Consider the following 22,718-nt stretch of genomic DNA (forward strand, 5'->3'; position numbering starts at 1 on the left):
GTAGGGTCTCCGTACAAGTAAAATGAATTTGTAAACCATAGAGGTTCCAAGCTCCTAAACTTCTGTAAACTTATAGATAGTATGCTAATATAAAATATATCACTAATTATTTAACAAAAATAATTTCTATATTGTGTCATCCTTACATTACTAAATTTTTACAATCACTGCATTACTAATTACCGTTTTCTCAGCATAACCACCCCTGTACGTTAGAGTCCAACCGTCTAACTACTTCCTCTGATAAACAAAGAAAAAATCAGTACGTAAATGATTTCCCATAAAATAACTAGAAAACCACTTGCTGCAGCTGTAAAGAGCACACAGTTCGTCAAACAGCCACTGGTTTATCGTCTTTGGAAACTCCAAAATGTCCTTTTCTATTAATACCACCACTTCTTTTCAGTGCCTATAAATTCAGCCTTAGCTTCAAACTCTTAGCATCATCTTCAAAATCATCAAATCAACTTGTATCAGAATACCAGAGAAACAAAAGCAATATTCATCTATCAAAAACAAAACAGAAAATTAAGAAAGGTACGATATATTTAGAAATCATGAGTTCAAACAGGAAAGCATGGATAGTAGCAGCCAGTGTTGGAGCAGTGGAAGCTTTAAAAGATCAAGGTTTCTGTAGATGGAATTACCCTTTGAGGTCCTTTGCTCAGCACGCAAAGAATAACATGAGATCTTACTCTCAAGCTAAGAAGCTTTCTACTTCTTCTTCCTCACTGATTGCAAGGAGCGACAAGGCAAAACAATCTGAAGAATCTTTGAGGAAAGTTATGTACTTGAGCTGTTGGGGTCCCAACTGATCATTTTTTCCAAGAAACATATATATAGTTGTTATTAGAAAGAGAAAAGAATGTAGGGCTATGATTGTAGATAGAATATAATTTTATGGCATTCGACCTCAAGAGAAGCGTGTATTTCGAAATCTTTGGAGGAATTATAAGTAAAACTATGGAATGCTGTTGATATGTTGATAAACTGATGGTTTGACAAATCATTTACTTAGTATATTGCTTCACTTAAACATGCTTGCAAATAATATTGAATGTTATTTTTATGATCTGAATTCTGAAATGGAGAAGTCGTCTCTGATGATAGTATATGTTCTTGATGTGAGATCAATACTGTCACGACCCAAAATTCTAACATGTCGTGATGGCGCCTATCTCAGTACTAAGCAAGCCGACAACATCAATAACCCACGATTTCCTTTAAATTTAAAAACATAACGTTTAATACAATACTAAAAATTTAGCAATTTCCAATACAACACTCCCAAAACCTGGTGTCACTGAGTACATGAGCATCTAATATGAGTACAAGTCTAGAAAATACGGTCTATAATAGTCTGAGACCAAATACAGTAAATAAGGAGATAGAGAAGGAGAGACAAGGTCTACGAAACACGGCAACTAGCTCAAAATCTCCTGAAAATTAACTGCGCGAAATGATAACACCCGCTATGTTCAGGAACACCTGGATCTGCACACGAAGTGCAGGGTGTAGTATGAGTACAACCAACTCAGCAAGTAACAATAATAACTAAGGAACTGAAGATAATGACGGGCTACACAGTCATAGTTCACTTTCAGTAGTTCCAATAAAGAATAGACATGCTTTCAAATCCGGCAGTTTAAGTCAAATCAATTTTATACAGTTCAATTTCAAGTAATCCGGATATAAATTCTTTTAGAGATTTCACAACAATGACAGATAGCAACCAAGTGCAACAACAAATGCAAAGCAAGTAAAGCCTCTCAGGCAACAGTCGCTCAGCTCATCACAACAACTCAACCACTCGACACTCAGCCCTCAGCACTCACACTCAATGGGTACCCGCGCTCACTGGGGGGTATGTACAGACTCCGGAGGGGCTCCTACAGCCCAAGCGCCATAATCTGCACGGACAACTCACGTGATGCATGAACAACTCACGTGCTATAATATCCTGCACGGACAACTCACATGCCATAATATCTTTACCTCACCGACAGGCCCTCGGCCTTACTCAGTCCTCAACCTCTCAAGTCTCCCGGGCTCTCATGAATCACAAAGATCAGCCCAAACAAAGATAACATAGTATATCAACAAATATCCAGAAAGACTAAGATATAATACGCAAGAAAAATCATTACTGAGTACAAGGCATCAATTAGAAAATAATTCAACAAGTACGCGACATCTACGGGTCTCAACAGTACTATAACATAGCCTAAACATGATTTCTAACATGATTTATAGTCAAATTTCTTCAATACATAGAGATCATATAGCTAACAATAAATTATTCAACTTTACAGTTTTCCGGGATAGACCAAGTCACAATCCCCTCGGTGCACTCCCACATGCCCGTCACCTAGAATGTGTACCACCTCCACAATAGTCACATAATACCAAAATTCGGGGTTTCATACCCTCAGGACCAGATTTGTAATCGTTAATTACCTCAACCCTTGTAATTCTTTATTCCGCTATGCCCTTTCCACGAGAATTGATCTCCAAAAGCCTCGTATCTAGCCACAATTAATTCAATTCAGTCAATACCAATTATTGTAATTAATTCCATAAGGAGATACTAATTGTTTCCAATAAAATCCGAAATTAACTCAAAAATCGCCTGTAGGGCCCACGTCTCGGAACCCGACAAAAATTATAGAATATGAATGCCCATCCAACCACGAGTCCAACCATATAAATTTCACCAAAATCCGACATCAACTCAACCCTCAAATCATCAATTAAAGTCTATGAAGATTTCTACCATTTTCAACCCAATCCTTACCCATTTGAACTTAACAATCTTTCCAGAACCTTATTGGTATGTATACATAATACTCTTACACCCAAAAATTATACTATAAATCACCCATTTTTACTCCAAACCCGAAATTGAAGGATTGACGAAAGAAATTCTTACCTCTTTGAAGCCCTAGCAAGATCCTTGTAAAATCTTCAAACCTTGAACAAGAATTTATAGATAAATGACTAAGTCTTCACTTTCTCTCTCTAAAATGCTCTCACCTCTCTCTAAAATATCATATTTTGGCTCAAAAATGAACTTCAAGGGCTATAAATCGAAGTTGGGTCGGGTAAAAAATTAGAAAGAATGGAAGCTCCAACGCAGTTATGCGATCGCATAACAGATATGCGGTTCGCATACCGGCCGCATAATTTGGCCTCCAAAGCTAGGCGTTACTGACCCGGTTTGCGGTCATTATGCGGTTCGCATACTTGTTCTGCGGTCGCATAATGCACCGCAAAACAGGTCTGCGGTCGCATAGTGCACCGCCGATTTTTCTCAAATCTTGCCCCTTTCCTGATCCACTTTGCGACCATTATGCGGTCCGCAGAGTGATTCTGCGACCGCATAGTGGCCGCATAAATGACCTTTTTCCGATAAAATTTTTCTTTACACATAGATGCATTGTTTAACCTAAAAGGTTCGAGCCGTGGCTCGCAAGCTCGCCGCGAGAAATTTCTATAATCTTTGTACTAATTGATCTACCTCGGCACCACCAAACCTTAATTTCCTTAGCAAAATTTCTCCGGGGTCGTTACACATAAGTCAACATCCGGTCAACCTTTTCAACTTAAATTCTAAACCTTGGAACTAAGTGCTCCAAATTATTTCAAACCCTCACCGGACCCAAACCAATTAATTCGGCAAGCCAAATAACAACTGAAATTCAAAATTTGAGCAGTAAATAGAGAAACGGGATTATAATACTCTAAAAGACCGGCCGGGTCATTACAAATACTGCAGAACATAGTAAAAGATCTAGTAAATCAAATAGAGAAATTGACAAATACAGCTAAGTTTGATTACAATAGTCCAAAAGTATTGTTTTTAAACTTCAATCATTGTGTAATGCAATATCACCTTGCCTTCTTATGAAGAAAATTACTTACCTTGTATAAATATTTACTGTTTCAATTATGTAAATGCCTCTTAGTTTCCCACTAATGAGTAATGGCACAATGAGCTTCGTTCTTCTCCAATAAACATGCCATGTGCTAATATAAAAACTTTCATTTTAAGAGTTATAGAAATAAGATAAGATCTGTATATACTTCCTTGTCCAAATGGGTAACAAATCAATTTAATTCAAAGCAAGTGTCGCATTAGAAAATGAAGAAGACTTTAATTTTTATCAAAATCCATGCTTGTTTCAATAGATCTATACACATTCTTTTTTTAAAATACGAGGAAAACTTAAATAATAATTTAGTCAAATAACTTCTATAATTAATATAACAATGTAATTAAATTTTCCCCCTGGTTGGCTTTATTTAATTTTTTGGTCTCTTTTTTTGTGGTCCATACTGTTTGATTTTTTCAGATATCAAGAAGGAATGAACTTCTCTTTTTCAAAGTTGTTCTTGGAGTAAAGAACCTAGGAGTATTTTTTATATTTTTAATGAACAAATTAAGGTTAATATCGTCAATTTTATTATTAATTAATACTCCTTTCGCTCCACTTTAAGTGACTCTTTTTTGCTGTTTTCACACAAATTAAATAATTCACCTTTTAATATTAATTAATAATATAATTGACCATATTAACCTTAATTTGTTCATTGAAAATACAACAAAATACTCCTAACTTTTTTTTTACTCCAAGGGCAATTTTGGAAAAGAAAATCAAATATTGTGGACTAGAAAAAAATATTAAACAATTACTTAAAAGTGGATTTCTTAATATATATGAAAACAACCAAAAAATTAAAGTGAACAAGATAGAGTAATTTTTTACATAAACGTATTTAAATTCTAACAGATAAATAAAATGATAGAAGGGGAGTACAATTACATTATGTTCAACCGTGTGACATTGGAAAGCACGTCACTCCAACATATATGTGTTTTCTTTTTTTTTTTTTAGTTGTGTACTTAGTACTTCCAAAATATTTTATTTTTCTTCAAAAGTCCATAATTAAGACGGAGGAGCTAGGCATGACTCCAACCTGTGTATTCCAAAAATAATAATTATACGGAGGAGGACATAAACCTCAGCCTCTATTACATAGTGTAGGTTGACTAAGGCCAATCTATTGTACAACTGCAAAAAAATAATTTGGACAGAGAATGGAGGCAATCTCCTTACCTATAGACATGTACATAGTACCAAAAATTGATATTACATACAAGTTTGTCACAACTGCCCGAACCAAAATATTCTCAAGTAATAGCATCATTAATTGTAAATTAGTTCTTTCTTGTTGTGAACCTCACGTTCAGCCCCGTTTTTGTAAAAATAACCAAAAATATGAAATATTATCATTTTGTCATAAATAAATTCATCCGAGCTCAGCTTCAGGAAATGAAGATAGGCGCTGAGACGCCGGTAAGAAGTGAGAGGGACGAAAAAATCATAAGCAACTTGAGGCAAAAGGTGCATGATTATGTGGTCGATCTGACAAAGGCCGAGAAAGATTTGGCAAAAGCTCGAGCAAAGTTGGCAAAAGATGCAGAAGAACAAATAAGGCTAGCCCACCAGGTGAAGCAAAGCTATGATAGAGAAGTCACGATCTTAAGGAAAGAGTTGGTCGTTGTTGAAAACTAGATGGGTCAACAAATAAAAGACTTCAGGGCTGAGAGAGAATATTGATATCCACTGATTAACCAATTGGAAGAAAGCACGGTGCAATTTCAAAACCAAAACAACGAGGCCATGCAAATAGTAGAAGTTCAGGAGCAACAGATTGGGCGATTGCTCCAGGAGAAAGGCGCCATCAAGCTTAGAATCAAGGAAATAGCCGACTATGTGGCAATGAAATGCCATGAATGTGAAAATATGACTCGAACTATGTTCTTCCACTCGGTACTATCTTTCGCTCGCTAGATCATGGCCAACCTCGAGCTTCTTCAGGAAGAGCTTACAAGAAAGCCTGCGCCGAGACCAGCTAAAGCCACTCGGGCTCCCGGAATAACATTTAAGCCTCATCTTTGTTCTTGATTTTTCAGTTTTTGAGTTTGTATTTTACCCTTATCGAGTCTGTTTGTCCTGTCATCCATGTCAAGTTTGTTTGTTATTTTGTTTTGAGTCTATATATTTTCCTTTTCAGTTATCAGTGTCTTTGAGTCTATGTAATAGAAAAAACCAGAAAGAGTTTTATTAATAAACCCCAAAAATTTTCTTTTCTTTCATTATTGCATTTATTTCCCTGAACTACGTAATAGTCTGATTCGTGCGGCATCATGATAAGTAGGCAATCCCCATCGGATTCGATCATTGCCATTAAATAAACTGAGCGAGAAAAGAGAAAAGAAAGAAAAAGAAAGAAAATGTGATGACCCAAAATGTCATCTTTAAATTTAATAATTAATTTTGTGTTCTAAGACCTCGAAAAGCACTATTTATCATTCATCGACTTGCATGCACAGTTCGTAAAAGTTACCAGAAAGTTAAACCATTCATTATTTGGACATTTATACAAAACGTTATGATGGATTGGATGAAGGCTAGTAGAGCATTTTCGCCAGAAATTTCTGATACGTGGAGTCGAGTTTGGAAGTTTATATCTCGCAATTCATAAGGAATCAGAAAACTTTCAAAACATGAAAGTTGTAGTTGTTTGATTCTAGTTTCGAGAAAGTTAAACCATTCATCATTTGGACATTTATACATAAAGTTATGATCGATTAAAGGAAGACTGGTACAAGCAAGTTCTGGTGGACTTTTAATGACGGAAAATGGACTTTTAGTGACGGATGAGCAGAAACTTAAGGACCAAAAATGGTCATTTCCTTCATTTCGTTTTGGATTTTTGGAGCGCGGTTCTTGGGCGATTTTTGGGCGATTTTCAGGGGAAAATATTGGGGTAAGTGTTCCCTATTCTATATTGATTATATTTCATGATTCCATACTCATTTACATCATGAATCCGTGAATTTATGGAAGAAAAATCAAGATTTTTCAAAATCTTCCAAAAACAAAAATTTAAGATTTGGAGGTCGAGTTGTTATCGGAATTTGGTAAAATTGGTATGGGTGAACTCGTAATTGAATGGGTTATCGTATTTTGTAAGTTTCGTCGGATTCCGAGATGTGGGCCCCATAGGCATATTTTGAGCTAATTTCGGATTTTATTGAAAAATATAATATTTTCTTATGAAATTGATTACTATAATTTTTGTTGACTGTATCGAATTAATTATGACTAGATACGAGTCGATCGGAGTTGAAAAATCGAGGAAAAAGCATAATATTTGGTTAAATTAGAGCAAGTCGAGGTAAGTGACTTGTCTAACCTTGTGTGGGGGAAATTCCCCATAGGATTGATAATTGTAATGTGTTAAAAGTCGTGTACACGAGGTGACAAGTGTGTACACGGGCTAAATGTGAAAGATTATGTTTTAAATTGTGTAGATAATTATTGCGCATTAATTAAATTATTTCATTTTGTTATATTCTTCATTATTGATTTAATGTTTATATTTTAAATTTGTTTGACCTTTTTCTGCTAATTGTTTTATCTGTTTAGTTGGAACTTGGTTTCTTTTATTCTGTGCATTATTTGAAAGTTGATTTTCTTTAAATTAAAGTATTTGACATTTGTAAACTTGATATTGAAGCAACGTATTAAAGATTTTGAAATATTATTTTCCTGAATTATTTACTCCTGAATATTTTTGTAAGGTTTTCGTACTCATTGTGATGGAGCAGTGAGCTTTTTATTGTGGAAAAATATTGTTGGTGAATTATTTTGGCAAGTTAATTTATTTGAGCACTTAAGGTACAAATTGTGATATATAGTGATATTGATACGCATGCGGTGGTATAAGGTCTGGGTATTGAAACGCATGCGGTGAGATAAGGGTGGCTTGATATGCGTGGCTAGTAGGGGAAACTACTAGAAGTCATGCGATGTGATAAGGATGGCTAAAACGCGGGATGCTATTTCGGAAAAAAAATATTTTCTTTAAAATAAATTGTGAAGGCTCCTGCGGTGAGATAAGGAAATGAGATATTGTGAATTTGTTTATGATTTGGGACGATGAGGCGGTACCTCGGGAGTGCCCTTGTTGATATTGATTTTATGGCCGTATTTGCCTTTGATTATTGTTGTGATTTTCTTAAAGTTGGAAAGAATTCTGTTTTGTTTCCACGAGGTATTTATTTGCCATTATTTGATGTAATTAAATGTGACATACTACTTGATTTATTTCCATTGTCATTTTATCTTATAATATTGTTTAAACATTTTACCATGCCATTATTTATTCTCCAGTAGGGCCTGACCTAACCTCGTCACTACTCTACCGAGGTTAGGCTTGGCACTTACTGGGTACCGCTGTGGTGTACTCATACTACGCTTATGCACATCTTTTTGTGCAGATCTAAGTACATCTTATCAGGCCACGCATCAGTAAACTAGCTGTACGAGGAGACTTCGAGGTATATCTGCCAGCGTCCGCAGACTCCGAAGTCCCCTTCTATCTTACTATATTGTCATGGCACAACCAAGCGTGCCCAGGCCATACTTTGAGCCTTCAACATTCACCTTCCAAGGCCCGCAATTTCAACCGGACATAACTCATGTTACTTTAGACTCATATGCTCAACAGGCACAATATGAGTCCCCAATTGAACAAGAAAGAGCAGTTAGGAACTCCGAGCAGGAAGCAATGGCTCGGAAGATGTGATGCTTAGAACAAAGCTTGAAGAACATGCAAGGCCTGAGTGGCCAAAAAAGTATTTCCTATTCAGATTTGTGCATGTTCCCAAATGTTCATCTACCCGTCGGCTTCAAAATGCCAAAGTTCGAGAAGTATAATGGGCACGGAGATCCAATTGCTCATCTAAAAAGATATTGCAATCAGCTACGTGGGGCTGGTGGGGAAGAAGAGTTGCTGATGACCTATTTCAGAGAAAGCCTGACAGGAATTGTCTCGGAATGGTATATGGATCAGGAAATCTCCCATTGGCACATATGAGATGATTTAGCCCGAGATTTTGTCAGACAATTCCAGTACAACGTCGATATAGCTCCACACAGCCGAAAGTTTCCGCGAGTATGCTATCAAATGGCGCGAGCAGGCCGCCTGAGTAAAACCGTCTATGGACGAGACCGAAATGGTTACAGTCTTCTTGCAGGCCCAAGAGGCTGATTATTTTCAGAATATGATGTCCGCTATGGACAAACCGTTTCCTGAGGCAAACAAAATCGGGGAAATGGTAGAGAACAGTCTGAAAACTAGACAGATATTGAGTCAAGCTGCCTTGAAAGCTACCTCCCATGCCATCCAGAATGGTTCAGGGGGTTTGGCTAATCGTAAAAAGAGGGAGGAGGGTGCCATGATGGATTCAGGTTTAAGAGGGCCCCGCCGATCATTTGATCACTCTTATATGTCGCCAAGAATCCCACAACACTATTATCCATACCAAGTTGCAGCCGATGTCGTGGCACCGCCTCACTATGCGGTAATGAATGCCCAAAGTTATGCACAACCACAACAACATTACAACCAAGCCCGAGCTCCACTTCCCAGAAATAACCATCCCTACCAAGCCTCGTATAACCCCCGTCTACCACACAACACACATCAACATAATCCACGCCCCCATGAGCCTCCCAGGAGAACTAATTTTACCCATATTGGTGAATCTTATTCGAGTTTGCTTCAAAAGTTAATCCAACTGGGTCTATTGCAACATGTGCCTCCCAACCGCCAGAATCATGAGTCCCCATCATACAGGGCCAGAACCAGATGTGCTTACCATTCAGGAGTAGAAGGCCATGATACAGAAGACTGTTGGACCCTCAAAAGGGCGGATGAAAGCTTGATAGAAGAAAAACGAATTGTGCTAAGGGACGAAGAGATCCCTAATGTGACTAACAATCCATTACCAGCTCAAAATAATGGGCCGGTCATTGGAATGATTTGTGTTGATGAGGAGTTTGATCCAGCATTGAAGGCCATCATTGCTATCGTAGATTCAGAGGCAAGACCCAAAGCAGCGGTGAAACAGGCCAAAACTGAGAAGAAAGTCACTCCATTTCCTCAAGCTGTTGAAACAAAGACTGGGGTAACACCTGCTAAGAACGTGGTTCTCTATGTTCCTAAGGTCCCGAGAAAAGAACAGCTCATCCTCAATACTCCCAAGAAATTCGAGGAAAGGAAGGCTACGTTGAATATGCCAAGATTGTATGTGCCAAAAGGGACCTATGTAGTGCGGGGGCCGATAATTTCACCAAGGCTGATTGTGCCCGTGGTTATTAGCCGCGCACCACCGAGTCTTATGAAATATCCCACCGCAGTCCCTTGGAACTGCAATTGAGCCGTGGTTATATACAAGGGGAAAAAGGTCATGGGAGAAGTGAATCAAATGAATCAGTCTGGGAAGTACCATAGCCCAGAAGATCTCAAGAAGTCCAAACTGAACAGGGATAAACGGTTGCCATCCAAGAAGCCTGTAAGCAATGAAGAAACAGAAGATTTCTTCAGAAAGATGAAAACTTCAGAATGTGCAATAGTTGACCAACTCCGGAAGACCCCTTCCCAGGTATCACTCTTATCTATGATATTGAGTTTGGATGAACATCAGAAAGTGCTCCTGAAAATACTGAATGAAGCATATGTCCCCGTTGATACTTCTGTTGAACAATTGGATAGAATGGTAGAAAGATTCTTTGAGATCAATAGGATGTCCTTCAACCGCGATGATTTGTCCCTAGAGGGAGCCACCCACAACAAAGCCGTCCATTTGACTGTCAAATACGAGGGCTATTATGTGAAGAGAGTGATGTTAGATGGTGGTTCCGGGGTCGATATTTGCCCTTTCTAACACTCCGGAGAATGGAGATTGGAACAGAAAGAATTCGGGCTAACAACATCTACGTGATAGCTTTTGATGGGGTCAAGCGAGACACAATAGGGGAAATTGATCTGATTATAACTATTGGCCCTATGGATTTTGAGGTGACCTTTCAGGTTTTGGACATGGAAACCTCATACAATTTCCTCCTGGGTAGGCCATGGATTCATGCTGCTAGAGCTATTACCTCCACTCTTCACCAAATGGTTAAGTTTGAATATGAAAAATCAAGAAATTGTTGTCCATAGAGAGGACGAGCAATCTATCTACCGGGACCCTTCAGTCCCGTGTCTTGAAGCTAGGGAAGGCAACAAGCATATTGTATACCAAGCCTTCAAAATTGTGGTAGCCATTCAATGTGAAGAAGGGCCCCCACTACCTCAACCTTGCTTGTCTAATGCTTCGGTCATGGTCGCCACTCAAATGATTAGACATGGGTACAAGCCCGGCAAGGGGCTTGGGGTATCTCTGCAGGGCATCACAGAGCCTATTACTTCCGCCAGTGAGAAGTTATTCAGTGTGGGTTCCGAGCTACAGAGGCAGACAGAAAATAGGATGATAAGCACAAAGAAAAAGGGTGGGTCCTGTCCCAGCCCATTCCACATCTCGCCCAATCATTTGTCAAACCAAAATATGTGGAAGAAGAAGAGACCTTCACAGCCGAAGAAATCGATGATACTTGTGAAGCCTTGAAACAAATGCAATATGAGTCCCACATGGTCCAGCCAGACGAAAGCACGAGCAATGCCGAAGTGCAGTATATTGGTTCGGATTTCAAGCTTCAAAATTGGAAATCTACCCCATTCCCTGTCAGACGGGAGTCCCGGTAGTCTAATATTGCCATCTCTTCTACATTACGAATTATTTCAGGGTGTAACTCGAATGTTTTTACTTTATTGTCTTTATATTTTGATGTAAACCCTCATATCTTCAATTCAATGAAATGGAATCAATATTTCATTGTCTATAGATGTCTCTTTTCTTTATTCTGATTTTGCTATTTTTCTTATCTTTTTCTTTTCATTTCTAATAATGCGGACTTAAATAACATGACATGCTTGCAGAGTTCATGCCTAGATCCTAAAATGTTGTCTAACCTTGAAATAATGAATCAAGAACTAGAATGTGATGAAGATGAGGCTTTTAGGTAAATAAATCAAGAATTGGAACAATTTGAGAATAAGCCTAAGCCAAACTTAAATAAAACCAAGCCAGTTAATTTGGGCAGTCCAGAAGAGAATCGAGAAACTATGATTGTGAGCACCTAATTTTTGACTATATTTGAATTTTTATCACTTTCTACTATGTAAATATTTTCAGAATTTAATATATATCTTTATTTTTAAATAATATATATTTATTATTATTTTTATCTTTATTTTTAAATAAAATGAATTAAAAACCAAAAATAAATAAAAATTAATTATTATTTTTATTTTTTTTATAACAAATTTCGGATGGGAATTAAAAAATAGGAAAAGTAGAAATATAAAATTAAAAATTAAAAGTAAAAGTAGGTAGAAATTGTTTAATAAAAAAAGTAAAAGAAAGTGAAAAATTTAAAAAATAAAAGTAAAAGAATGTGGAAATTTAAAAAATAAAAAGTAAAATAAAGTTGGAATTATAAAATAAAAGTAAGGGTATCTGATTGTTTTTAAAAAAAAGTAAAAGTAAGTGGAAAATAAAAAAAAAAGTAAAAAAAGTGGGATTTTAAATATATTAAAAGTAAAAAAGTGAGAAATTAAAAAATAAAAGTAAAGGAAAGTGGGGAATTATTTTTTTTAAAAAAATAATAAGAAAAATGGGAAGTGGAAATTCTTTTTAATTAAAAATAAAAAAATAAATAAACAATAAAAAATAAAAATCTGAAAATTTCGAAATTTTTTTCTATAAATAGAAGAGAAATGTGATGGAAAAAAGAGGGAGAGATAAAGGAAAAAATAGGGAGGAAGGAATTGAGAAAAAAATATTTTCTTCTTCTAGGATAAGGAAATTTCTACTCGTGTCATTCTTTCTTCCGCTTTATTTCGAAAAATTCAGTAGCTTCACCACCCCAAAACCTCCAGCCCTTGACCACTTTTGAGCCATCATTAACCCCAAAAAAAAATTAGCCACTAAATCATCAGTTTTGCAAGGTCGATTGAGGTTGCAAGTTGAGATTTGCCGGTCGAGTTTTCTGTGGTCCGAAGGGTCCAGTTGAGAGCTATCCGATCATTGAGTGGTTGTAATTTAAATCCACAATCATCAATACAAAGGTTCACTTCTCTTTCTATTTTTTTTCCTCATTAATGTTTTGGGTCACTCAGTTTTAATTTAACTTTGAGTATGATATGATCGAGTTCGCATCTGAGTGTGCTAAGATTAATTTGTTCTCATGTTGAGTATTTGTTAAGATTAATTTATTGTCCTTTTTAGTAGTTCATATGGTTAATTTTATTGATGAATATGTATTAATTCGTTACTTTTCTTGTTTATTCAATGAAGTAATGGCTTTCCATTTTAGCATGCTTTAGTTTCATTTTAATCTCCTATCTTAGTTATTAAATTGGTCCTGCCTGTATCTATCTATTCCTGTCATAAATTTAGTCTAGTTTCAAATATTAGTTAGCAATAAAATTATAAGAGATTAGGTTGGACCATGATTGGTGTAAGACTTTAATTGGACTTCCCTAGCGTATTTATGGGCTAATTGTTGCACATGACCAAAAACAAATAAACATTCACAAGCTAGCCAACTTTTTTCATAATTAATTTACTTTATTTCCTCCATAACAATATACATACCTCATGACCTTACAATAATGTCAAAATTAGTAATTGAATAATATTCGAACACCGTAGCTTGATTTAGGCGCGATTAATAATAAATCATCGTGACTATGGGTACGGTTCCTGTGGCATAGTCATGATACGTAAACCCCAATTCAAGTGCGTGTTTCACGCGACTTGACCATAACTTCAAATAATAATAAAAATAAACATGTTGTAAATCGCGGGTGCGTTTCACGTGGCGCGGCTTGCAATATGTACCAAAACGACAAGTGTGCGACATCGCGACTTGTTCAAATAAATTCCATAAATATTAAAAGGCGGTAAAAGACAAAAATGCACAATAGGTTTAAAACATGTAATAAATTAGATAATTACGCCAAGTATTCATTGTTAAGCGACCGTGCTAAAATCACGGAATTCGGGAGTGCCTCACACCTTCTCCCAGGTTAACAGAATTCCTTACCCGGTCTTCTGTGTTCGCCGACCAAAAATAAGAGTCAAATTTCCTCGATTTGGGATTCTAAAATAAACCGGTGACTTGGGACACCACAAATTATTCCAAGTGGCGACTATGAATAAATAAATAATCTCATTTCGATTAAAGTCACTTAAATTGAAAAAACTCCCATATCCTCTATCCCCCCGGGAAAAAGGAGGTGTGACTGCTCTAGCGACTCTGCTGGGGAACGAACCAAGAATCTCTGGTTCAGGGTTCATAATTCGAGCTTAGAATAACTGTTATGCTTAGCTTTCTTGTGATTGTCTGATATTACATTTTTGGGCCTAATGTGCTAAATGCCGTTTTTACCGCTTTGATATTGATTGAACTGTATATAAACTGTTACGAAACCCTCTTCTCTCTGAGTCTTCTGAATCTTCTGGGAAGCGTGCGCTTCACGTGGCTTCTTTTCTGTTAGTGTCATATCCTAATTTTAGAACGAGGTACGGACAAGTTGCAAAGCCGGTGAAGCTTCTGTATTCCCGGTACGCTGTCCCTCTCGGCTCGAGTTGTTCGCTCGGGTAAGCCAGGTCTAGAACAATACATCTAGGATTTAAACTTAGAATGACATAACCTCATGCCGTATCCCTTGTAGGTACGTTTGTTTGCATCATGTGCATTTGACTTTTGGGACTCAACACACGTGTTGGGTCCGTCTAGGATAGGTGTACCCAAATCAAAAGACCATCATGATGTATTGTTACGTGCTACTTGTACATTTATTTGTTTCGGCTTGCATGTTGACCGACTTCTATAATAGGAAAAGAAAATCAAGAAAAACTAAGAGTGAGGCAAGAGAGAGAAATTTACCCGATTTCTGAAAATTCAGGTATTTGAAAATCCCAAAACTCTTTCGAAAGTTTGAAAAAAAAAAGAAAGAAAATAAGCCAATGTTTTCAAAAGTCATGCTTCTTCCCATGTTCCGTCAAAACTTATCGAACTACGCGGGTCTGATTCTCACCGGATGTGAGATACGTAGGCAAACCTCATCGGTTCCGGCCCCAATTTTTAAAAATTAAAAAATATTTTCCTTTAATTCTTTCTTTATAAGTTTTTCTTTGACACATAAAATACAAAAAAATTCCTTCTTTTATAGAAGTTTTTCTTTTGGAATTTTTTTTAAAAAAGAAGTCAAAATCCAAAAATATTTTTCTTTAATTCATTCTTTAGAAGTTTTTTCTTAGAAAATCCCAAATAAATAAAAATTTAAAACCAAAAAAAAAATCTTTATATAAGTCTTTCATTTGAAAAAAGAAACAAATCAATTCAAAATCCAAAAATATTCTCTACCTTTTTTATAGAAGTCTTTCTCCCGAAATATATTTTTAAAAAAAATCCAAAATAATATTTTCTTTCTTTTCAAAAATTCTCAAAAAACAAAAACAAAGAAATTGAAATAAAAAAAAAAATTCTTTCTTCTTTATAAGTCTTAAAAAAATAATTCAAAATCCAGAAAAAAAAGTTAGTTTATTTACTTTATTCCTAATCTTCCCAAACTACAATAAATCTGATTCATGCGGCGTCATGATACGTAGGCAATCCCCATCGGATTCGATCATAGCCATAAACAAATTGAGTGAAGAAATAAACCGAAAAAAAAATTGAGAGAAAAAAAAATAGAGTGACAAAAAAATAACAAAAAAAAAAGAGAAAGAAAAAGAAATCAAGATATGAAAAAAAAATTCAAAAAAAAAAGAGTCTCACGAGATGGAAACAGGTCACCCCTGTTGGTGAATCATTCTCGAGCTTATTCTAAAAGCTTGTCAGGCTTGGTCTAATACATCCATTATCCCCGAACAGGCCAAACCCCGAGTCCCCCTTGCACCGAGCTGATGCTAGATGTAAATACCACTCCGGAGCAGTGGGATAGGATACTGAAGATTGTTGGACCCTCAAAAGAGCAGTGGAAGAAAATGACCCTAATATGATGAACAATCATCTGCCTGCTCACACCAATGTGCCATTAGTCGAAATGATTTGTGAAGATGAAGAATTTGATCTTGCACGGAAGGCCATTGCATCCATTGCCGAGACAGAAGAAAAGCTAAAAAAACGGTCGCCAAGCCTGAAAGTTCCCCATCAGACGGGAGTCTCGATAGCCAGTCTTGCTATCCTTCTGCGTCTGGATTATCTTAGGTGTGATCCGGATGTTTTACTTTATTGTCTTACTGTTCGATGTAAACCCTTCTAACTTCAAAATTCAAAAAAAAAAAAGCAAAAAAAAAAAAGAATAAAAAAGTCAAATGAAATTAATATTTCATTGTCTAGGAATGTCTATTTTTTTTAATCTTGTCACTTTCCTTATTCTCTTTTCAGTTATGATTCTTGCAGATTTTAATAACATGACATGCTTGCGGACTTCATGACTAGATCCTAAAACTCTGTCAGACTTCAAAATAATGAATCAAGAAGCAGAATGCAATGAAAATGAGGTTAAGGAAATAAAATAAAAAATCGGAACAGTATGAGAATAAGCCTATACCAAGCCCGATTGAAACCTGCAGAAGTTGAAATTCCCTCTCTCCAGGTCATTGTCGAAGCCGAGATTGAGGATAATGATTGGGTCACAAACCGATTGGAAAAATTGACACTAATTGATAAAAAATGATTGGCCACAATTTGCCACAGGCAGTTGTACCAACAAAGAATAGCCCGTGTCTATAACAAGAAAGTGCGGCCCATGAAATTTGAAATAGAATAACTCATTGTAAGACGTATCCTCCCACCTCATGAAGAAGCTAAAGGAAAATTGGCTCCAAATTGGAAATGTTCATACATTGTAATGCGAGTACTACAAAAGAGAGTGTTGTACCTGGGAAGCAACAAAGGAAATGTCCCTAAAACAACTGTCAATGCGGATGTAGTCAAAAGGTACTATGTTTGACCCTCTATGTGGCATTAATGTTCTCTGACTGGGATGACGAAGGCTTTCATTTTCGCTATCCAAACATCATTAACCCTTTTGCTAACCATTTTGAGCTGGTTACCTTTCTTTGATTACCCTCTTTGGAACCAGAAAATGTTATTTAAAAAAACAAGAAAGAAAAAAGAGAAGAAAAACAAAACAAAGATTAAAAAAAAAAGAAAAAAAAAAGAGAAAAAAAAAAGAGAAAGAAGAAGAAAAAGAAAACAAAACAAAAATCCAAACAATTTCATGTTCCTTGAACTATGTTTGACTTGATTCCGAAAGGATACGTAGGCAGCCTCTCTCTGTGGTTCAGTCACACCAAAACAAAAACCCAAATTCCCTCAAAAGTGAAACTGGGGCAGATGTTATAATGGTTTGACGATGGTTTTGTTTGAAAGGTTCCAAAGTTGTAATTCAATCCAAATCCTTTTTACCCAAATCCTTTTCAAGTCCTTCCGATCAATTAGCAAAGAGATTCAAAATGGGAGGATACAGTTACTCGGATCTGATACAACAAAATGAGAGAAATAAAATAAGAGAGTCTTATTGGTGAAAACCTCACGGGCACCATAAGACGATGGTAAGCAGAGAAATTCGAAAATGAGAGTGTCTTGTTAGTAAAAACTCATAAAGAGAACTATAAGGCGATGGTGAGAAGAGAAATGAGAGAGGCCAGCTGGTGAAAACCCGCAAAGGGCGCCACTGATCGAAAAGAGGATTCTCACAGTCACTGGCATCGACACAGTCCTGGGCAAAGTTTCTCAGTCTCAAAGCAAGAGTTGTGATGAATTTCTGAGAGTTGGACGGTTTACAAAGATCAGACATCTAGTCCAAGAGGCATGTCATGTTCATTGAAGTCTGTATACACTCCAGATAAGTCCTTCTTTCTTTTCCCCGAAAGGGATGCCTCTTGTCTAAATTCATTTGTCCATTCCATTGTTTGCTTTTCTTTGAATCCTTTTCGGTTTAACTCTGTTCTAAAACTAAGACAAAGAAGGGAAGGCAGGACTGATTTACAGGGTTCTCACTTGATACAAGCCAATATGTAAAAGAAAAGGCACCTAATCTCGGCAAGGGCATCAAATTGACTCCAACTGGCCATGTTGGCCGATGTTTTCGAAATCAAAAACTGTTGAAAGAGGAAATTCAAAGTCAAATGCCCACAAGGGCAAAATAATAGTTGAAAAGGTTAAGTCCCACGTGACTAACCATCATGGAAAAGTCCGGAAAAGCCAGAGGTTCTCCGAGGTTAGAAATGCAATCGATATTCAGGAAACAACCAGTTGCAACTGAAAGGACCGAGATCAAGTGACTGAAACAATCAAGGCCACAAAACCAACCACCGTTTCAAACTGACAAATTGTTCTTTGTTTGGAAAAAAAAAAGGAAAACAGGTGCAATCCAAAAGCAACCTTGCAAGAAGCAGGTGCAACCAAAACGAAATTACGCAAAGGCTAGAAACAGTTTTGCAGCAACTACTACAAAAGGGAAGTCTTCTCCAAACTCTTTCCCGCATTTTACTCATTATCTTAAAAAAAATATATGAAATTAAAAAGAAAGAAAAAAAAAACATGGTAGTATAGGGTCTCTAATCCCTAGCTGCGTTTTCCAACATAGGGTCTCCACTCCCTGGTTGATGATTTTTAGACATAGGGTCTCCACTCCCTAGTCTCTTTTCCAACATAGGGTCTCCACTCCCTAGTTGATTTTATTTTAGACATAGGGTCTCCACTCCCTAGTCTCTTTTCTAACATAGGGTCTCCACTCCCTAATTGATATTTTTAGATATAGGGTCTCCACTCCTTAGTCTCTTTTCCAACATATGGTCTCCACTCCCTAGTTGATGATTTTCCAACATAGGGTCTCCACTCCCTAGTTGATGATTTTTAGACATAGGGTCTCCACTCCCTAGTCTCTTTTCCAACATAGGGTCTCCACTCCCTAGTTGTTATTTTCAGACATAGGGTCTCCATTCCCTAGTCTGCTTTTCCAACATAGGGTGTCCACTCCCTAGTTGATGTTTTTAGACATAGGGTCTTCACTTCCTAGTCACTTTTCTAACATAGGGTCTCCACTCCCTAGTTGAAGTTATTTTGGACATAGGGTCTCCACTCCCTAGTCGATTTTCCAACATAGGGTCTCCACTCCTTAGTTGATGATTTTTAGACATAGGGTCTCCACTCCCTAGTCGCTTTTCCAACATAGGGTCTCCACTCCCTAGTTGATTTTATTTTTAGACATAGGGTCTCCACTCCCTAGTTGATTTTATTTTAGACATAGGGTCTCTACTCTCTAGTCGCTTTTCCAACATAGGGTATCCACTCCCTAGTTGATTGATATTTTAGACATAGGGTCTCCATTCCCTAGTCTCTTTTCCAACATAGGGTCTCCACTCCCTAGTTGATGCTTTTCCAACATAGGGTCTCTACTCCCTAGTTGATGATTTTTAGACATAGGGTCTCCACTCCCTAGTCGCTTTTCCAACATAGGGGTCTCCACTCCCTAGTTGATTTTATTTTTAGACATAGAGTCTCCACTCCCTAGTTGATTTTATTTTAGACATAGGGTCTCCACTCCCTAGTTTCTTTTCCAACATAGGGTATCCACTCCCTAGTTGATTGATATTTTAGACATAGGGTCTCTCTTTTCCAACATAGGGTCTCCACTCCCTAGTTGATGATTTTCCAACATAGGGTATCCACTCCCTAGTTGATGATATTTTAGACATAGGGTCTCCACTCCCTAGTCTCTTTTCAAACATAGGGTCTCCACTCACTAGTTGATGATTTTCCAACATAGGGTCCCCACTCCCTAGTTGATGATTTTTAGACATAGGGTCTCCACTCCCTAATTTCTTTTCCAACATAGTGTCTCCACTCCCTAGTTGATGTTTTTAGACATAGGGACTCCACTCCCTAGTCGCTTTTGCAACATAGGGTCTCCACTCCCTAGTTGATGTTATTGTAGACATAGGGTCTCCACTCCCTAGTCGTCTTTTCCAACATAGGGTCTCCACTCCCTAGTTGATTTTATTTTCGACATAGGGTCTCCACTACCTAGTCGCTTTTTCCAACATAGGGTCTCCACTCCCTAGTTGATTTGATCTTAAATGCAAGGTACACCATTCCCCGATATCTTTGCCAATTTAGGGTATCCCATTCCCTGGCCACATTTTCCCAACATAAGGTACACCAATCCTTAGTTGAGACATCCTTTTGACAATAAAAGAATACAATCCAAAAAAAAAAATGACATTTTCAGGGTACACCACTCCCGGCCTTTTATTGCTTTCAATAAATAAGTAGTTTAGAATTTTCTTACAATAACTCACGAAATTTTCCTAGTGCAAACTAGGGCAGAAAAATTTCGTTTGATTGTTTGTTTTGGTATCTGAGTAGGTTTTACCTCGAGGCACAGGGTTCGAGATGACCAAAAGAAGAAGTCTCAATTCAGAATAAAAGAAAAAAAAATATAAGTGATTCCAAAATGCAAAAGCAATTGAAAAGATGTGGAATACTAAGACATGACTGAAGCCACGAGCATTGGAGTCCCGTTTTGATTAGAAGAAGCTATAGAACAATGAACTAGAACCTACAACTAGCGAGCATCAAGGCTTAGATCAGAGTTTGCATGAAGAATCAGTCAAGACTCAAGATCAAGTTTCTGAAGACTCATAGATAGGAATCTTGTAACTCATAATTGATAGGCTTGTTTAGTTTCTTTTTTATTTTGATATAATAGCAGGGCCGCGGACCGGAGCCTCGACGGAACCTCACTCAACTCCTCAACTCATCATTTCACCATTCTCCTTGAACTACACGCGACCTGATTCTCCTATAACCTGGGATATGTAGGCTGTCCAAAACCAGGACTCGGTTGCACCCTATCTTTTATTTCTTTTCCTTTTGAATAATGGTTTGGTCAAAAATTAGTCACGTGGCTCACCTAGTCATTGCCTGAAAACTCTTCATGTTTCTAAGTTAAGAGGGGCAGCTGTGAGCACCTAATTTTTGACTATATTTGAATTTTTATCACCTTCTACTATGTAAATATTTTCAGAATTTAATATATATTTTTTAGCTTTGTTACACTTAAAAATTTAAAATGTCAATTATTACTATTAGTATTATTTTTATTATTATTTTTATCTTTATTTTTAAATAAAATGAATTAAAAATCGAAAATAAATAAAAATTAATTATTATTATTATTAATTTTTTTATAACAAATTTCGGATGGGAATTAAAAAATAGAAAAAGTAGAAATATAAAATTAAAAAGTAAAAGTAAAAGTAGGTAGAAATTGTTTAATAAAAAAAGTAAAAGAAAGTGAAAAATTTAAAAAATAAAAGTAAAAGAATGTGGAAATTAAAAAAACTAAAAGTAAAATAAAGTTGGAATTAAAAAATAAAAGTAAGGGTTTCTGATTTTTTTTTTTAAAAAAAGTAAAAGTAAGTGGAAAATAAAAAAAAAAGTAAAAAAAGTGGGATTTTAAATATATTAAAAGTAAAAAAGTGAGAAATTCAAAAATAAAAGTAAAGGAAAGTGGGGAATTATTTTTTTTTAAAAAATAATAAGAAAAATGGGAAGTAAAAATTCTTTTTAATTAAAAATAAAAATATAAATAAACAATAAAAAATAAAAATCTGAAAATTTCGAAATTTTTTTCTATAAATAGAAGAGAAATGTGATGGAAAAAAGAGGGAGAGATAAAGGAAAAAATAGGGAGGAAGGAATTGAGAAAAAATTATTTTCTTCTTCTAGGATAAGGAAATTTCTACTCGTATCATTCTTTCTTCCGCTTTATTTCGAAAAATTCAGTAGCTTCACCACCCCAAAACCACCAGCCCTTGACCACTTTTGAGCCATCATTAACCCAAAAAAAAAAATAGCCACAAAATCGTCAGTTTTGCAAGGTCGATTGAGGTTGCAAGTTGATATTTGCCGCTCGAGTTTTTCGTGGTCCGAAGGATCCAGTTGAGAGCTATCCGATCATTGAGTGGTTGTAATTTAAATCCACAATCATCAATACAAAGGTTCACTTCTCTTTCTATTTTTTGTTTCTCATTAATGTTTTGGATTACTCAGTTTTAATTTAACTTTGAGTATGATATGATCGAGTTCGCATCTGTGTGTGCTAAGATTAATTTATTTTCATGTTGAGTATTTGTTAAGATTAATTTATTGTCCTTTTTAGTAGTTCATATGGTTAATTTTATTGATGAATATGTATTAATTCGTTACTTTTCTTGTTTATTCAATGAAGTAATGACTTTCCATTTTAGCATGCTTTAGTTTCATTTTGATCTCCTATCTTAGTTATTAAATTGGTCCTGCCTGTATCTATCTATTCCTGCCATAAATTTAGTCTAGTTTCAAATATTAGTTAGCAGTAAAATTATAAGCGATTAGGTTGGGCCATGATTGGTGTAAGACTTTAATTGGACTTCCCTACCGTATTTATGAGCTAATTGTTGCACATGACCAAAAACAAATAAACATTCACAAGCTAGCCAACTTTTTCCATAATTAATTTACTTCATTTCCTCCATAACAATGTACATACCTCATGACCTTACAATAATGTCAAAATTAGTAATTGAATAATATTCGAACACCGTAGCTTGATTTAGGCGCGATTAATAATAAATCATCGTGACTATGGGTACGGTTCCTGTGGCATAGTCATGATGCGTAAACCCCAATTCA

At 36.2% G+C, this 22,718-nt stretch overlaps 1 protein-coding gene across 1 annotated transcript; it reads left to right on the top strand.

Annotated features, from left to right (window-relative positions):
- The first annotated feature begins 432 nt into the window (after nt 1–432).
- On the top strand, nt 433–990 carry LOC104095163 (uncharacterized). Its single transcript, XM_070181381.1, has one exon. The coding sequence runs from the start codon at nt 558–560 to the stop codon at nt 813–815; it is 258 nt and encodes an 85-aa protein (XP_070037482.1). The 5' UTR covers nt 433–557; the 3' UTR covers nt 816–990.
- Nucleotides 991–22,718: the final 21,728 nt, after the last annotated feature.

The sequence above is a fragment of the Nicotiana tomentosiformis genome, chromosome 7 (assembly GCF_000390325.3).
Source record: "Nicotiana tomentosiformis chromosome 7, ASM39032v3, whole genome shotgun sequence".
Lineage (NCBI taxonomy): Eukaryota > Viridiplantae > Streptophyta > Magnoliopsida > Solanales > Solanaceae > Nicotiana > Nicotiana tomentosiformis.